At 40.3% G+C, this 4,190-nt stretch overlaps 1 protein-coding gene across 1 annotated transcript in view; it reads left to right on the top strand.

Moving 5' to 3' along the window:
- The window catches only part of LOC126486533 (Fc receptor-like protein 2), a 15,625-nt gene extending 12,345 nt beyond the window's left edge, over window positions 1-3,280 (top strand). Inside the window, 2 exon segments of the mRNA XM_050118801.1 lie at window positions 257-577; window positions 1,644-3,280. Of these exon segments, the coding sequence (XP_049974758.1) occupies window positions 257-577; window positions 1,644-1,666 (344 nt within the window). The 3' untranslated portion in view covers window positions 1,667-3,280.
- Window positions 3,281-4,190: the final 910 nt, after the last annotated feature.

Raw genomic sequence — 4,190 nt, 5'->3', positions numbered from 1 at the left:
CTTCCTAGCGCAATTAACCTAATTCATAGCATTCCACAGTCATGGTCACAAACCAACTTAATTTAGATAATCCCTGATGGATGGGGCCTGAAGACTTTTCTTTTAGGTGATTCCAGCTACTGTCGATCAACAATTAACATTAACTATGACCGTACCCCTGTCCCACTCCCCAACTGCTGTGGAGATTGGGGTACATGGAAGCTGCCTGACTACCATATGCATGTTTTTAATGTACTTTCACCCATTCTGTTTACAGAGCCCCCACCCAAAGTACGTCTAGTGAATGGTCCCCACCGCTGTGAGGGACGTGTAGAGGTGGAACAGGAAGGTCGCTGGGGCACAGTGTGCGATGATGGCTGGGACATGAAGGATGTGGCTGTGGTATGCCGAGAGCTAGGCTGTGGAGCAGCCAAGCACACACCTATAGCCATGTTGTATCCACCAGTAGTCGATGAAGCTCTGCCCGTGCTCATCCAAGTAGCCCTGTGCAATGGGACAGAAAAGACTCTGGCTGAATGTGACCAGGTGGAGACCTTTGATTGTGGACATGATGAAGATGCTGGAGCTGTGTGTGAAGGTGGGTGATGATGGAGCTGACGTGGGCCTGAGCCCCCTCCATAGGCTACCATCTTCTGCTTTCCTTTCTGTGCCTATTCTCCAGTAGAATGCACCAAGGGCAACATGGTCAGATCACATTAAGTTGTCCCTGAGCTATTATAAAAAGACTGTCTTGAGTGCTGGTGCTATTTTGTCCTTATTGGCTGTCTTAAAAGATAAAATCATTAGTATTTTTATGGTTGTGAGTTGGAGCAAAATATGAAGCATCAATTTTTACAGTTTGGGAGGTTTTAGTCAGGGTGACACTGTTTCCATTATTGTGAAATCTTTTCAGCTCTTCTGAGTTCTTTCTTTAGCAGCCCTATCCATTGGAATAAAGCTCTGGATTCTGGGAGGACAGGCTGATGGGTCGTGTTGTAAAGATATTGGTGGCCCACAAAGTCAGGCCAGGAATCAGGCCATTAAAAGGCAAAGATCCAGAGGGTCAGAGCAAAATGAAATCTGAGGACTGCTGCAAATGTCCATATCTCCATAGAGCCTGTGACTAGAGAGGAAGTCGGGGACACTGTCCTCCTCAGCCTTAGCCCACTGAGCTAGAGTGGCCTTTTGTAAAAAGAGAATTTCTTAGAACTACTGGGTTCATGCCCATTGCAAGACATTTGTAAAGATCTCAGATCCTTCAAGGAAATGAAATCAGGACCAGGTTCTGCAGAGCCCATGGGACCTGGAGTCTACTACACAGAGCCTTTGAGGTTGGCATCCCCCATGTACCAGCCTAGAATTAACAACTCCTCTATGGTTCATCTTCAGAAAAGTGTGACTTCTAGTCCAACACCCTTTCTAAGTCAAGATAAAATCAGGATTTCACACATTCATGAGGCTTTTTGGTAAAAGTCCATGTGTAGGAAGAAGAAACCTCAGGGGTTGATTTGGGATGGTTGCGACAGGATGTAGGGTGGCTTCTGTGGTTCAAGCTGGCTTCTGTCCTTGTTCTCACACATTTCCTTAGAAAATCTGGTGAATGTGTCTGCACAGTCCTTTGCCGGGCCTCTGCATACTGACCTCTTCTCACTCCCTCTACACAGTGGTCTTGCCTAGCATTTCCTGAAGATCTAATGAGACAACATTGGACCTCTTATTTTCTGCGTTTGGGCCTCACCATCCTAATAGTCTGTAGTTTCCACTGGACTTCAAAACTTCATCTGTGACTCATTTGACTTCAAGAGAACTCAAAATGATTCTGCTCTGAGCCAATTCTGCTCTAAGTTCTAACAGCACTAAAGAAAGTCCAAGTTCCCAAGGCCCTGGAAGTCAAGTTTCTTCTATATTCCTCCTTGGGCATATGAAGAGGTGGGCACAAGTGAGAATCACATGTGCCTAGGCCTTCCGTCTGATATGATAGAATGTGGTCAAATAAAGTACATATAGTAAAATAAACTGTCAATTATTTCATTTCTTGATTTGGGAAGAAACTAGCTTTTAAAAATCTTTATAAGCCATTTGCTTAAGTTATAAGTGTAAATCAAAAAAATTTTAAGGTGATATATAGAAAAGTTAGACAAAAGTCACATTTTCAGAAGTAACTGATATTTACCAAAATATCAGTTTTGTGTAAAATAATATGTACAGATGGATGATGTGGGATTCCCCTCTGTATGCTGTGAATATGTTTTATTGCCATTGGTTAATAAAGAAACTGCTTTTGGCCAGTGGCTTAACAGAGCAAAGCCAGGTGGGAAATCCAAACAGAGATGGAGAGAGAGAGGAGGCAGAGTCAGAGAGAAGCCATGTAGCTGCTGCAGGAGACAGATGCTGGACACCAGACAGAACCTTACCCATATTCCACAATTACATGGCAATATACAGACTAATAGAAATGTGTTCATTTAAGATGTAAAAGCTATCTAGAAATATGCATAAACTAATAGGCTAAGCAGTGTTTTAATACAGTTTCTGTGTGATTATTTCAGGTCTGGGTGGCTGGGAAACAAATGAGCAGTTTCTGTCTACAGATGAATGAATGAATGAATGAATAATTTAATTGATTGTTCTATATATTGCACATTATGTTATTATTTCATTAAATCCAACAACTTAATGTTAAAGAATTTCTGTAGCAAAATATGCATTAACACAACCCACATATGTGTACAAGTTTCTTGAAATTATTGTAAAAATTTTTACATTGGTGTTTTCTTATTTTAAATTTGTCTTCCCTTTTTTGCTGATTTTGTTTTCAGATGGGCTATCAGTAGCCTAGGATGCCCTCAAACTTGAGAGATAGCCAAGGAGAACCTTGAACTTTTGTGATCCTCCTGCCTCTACCTTCTGGGTGCTTGGATGACTGGTGTGTACTATTGTACCTGGTTTTGTGTAGTTCTGGGGTTAGGACTTAGGATCTTTTGCGTGGTAGGCAAGCATATAATTAAATTACATACCTGTCCTATTATGGCCTTCTCAAGATCTTGATTCAGAAAGACCCTTTAATTTTTTTGTTTATTTATTTATTTGGTTTTTTGAGACAGGGTTTCTCTGTGTAACCCTGTCTGTCTTGGAACTGACTCTGTAGATCAGGCTGGTCTCAAACTCAGAGATCCACCTGCCTCTGCCTCCCAAGATCTGGGATTAAAGGCGTGTGCCACCACACCCAGCAACCCTCTTTTTCTTATGACCTTTATTGTCTTTCAGAGTGAAAAAAAGCCACATTCCCCACACAGTCACCCACCCTACATATCATCACTTATGCCTTAGCAGTGTCTAGGGCTCAAGACACAGTCCTGGGAAGAGCTTCCTTTTAGAAGTCAGCAATTAAGCTTTGGACCTGTGTGTGTGGAAAGAAGAAAAGAGGCACACACTTTTCCTCCAGGTCCGACATCAATACTGATAATTGATTGAATATATATTATGTTCTATATTTTATGTTAGATTGCATCATTAGAAAATCTTTAGAAACTATTGTAATATATTTTAACTGATGCTTTATTGGGATGTATTGTTATCATACATTAATTTTAGGGTCAACAATATTTTTGCACCGTGTAATCTTTCAATATAGAAACGAGATATATTGGCTCATTTGTTTTCTTTGTGAATCACTCAACAGTTTCTTAAAATTCAATTCTTTTAAATGCTTCCTGATTCTTATTGTGATGGCTGCTCTTAGTTGTAAACTTTGACTACATCTGGAACTAACTAAAACTCAAAATTAGAACACATCTGTAAGGATTTTTGCTTAATTTGAAGTGGGAAGACAGATTTCTAATCTGGACCATACCTTCTGCTGGATGTTTATATAAGGACATGGAAGAACAAAGTTTTTTGCTTTTTGCCTGCTTGCTCTTGCCCTACTAAAACCCCATTACTTCACTGGCATTAGAGCTACTTCTTTGGGATCAAAAATTTAACTACTAAGCCTATCTTTTCATTGAAGATTAAAAATTAATGTGGAGACATCTGGATGACCTGAGCTGTATGGAAAATTTTTTCATGACAGTCATTCTCTTTTATAAACTATCTCTTCTTTCATACAGTTTACTAATTCATATCATCCTAGAAAACTGGCTATTCAGCAGACCAAATTAAGGGCTGTATGGCCAAGGAGATTTAATGGGGGTTACTAATTAATAGAGGTC

This window comes from Alexandromys fortis, unplaced genomic scaffold, assembly GCF_014885135.2.
Source record: "Alexandromys fortis isolate MF-2015 unplaced genomic scaffold, M_Fortis_MF-2015_v1.1 scaffold_152, whole genome shotgun sequence".
Classification (NCBI taxonomy): domain Eukaryota; kingdom Metazoa; phylum Chordata; class Mammalia; order Rodentia; family Cricetidae; genus Alexandromys; species Alexandromys fortis.
Note: the sequence above shows the minus strand (reverse complement) of the source record. Positions and strands in the feature narration are given on the sequence as shown.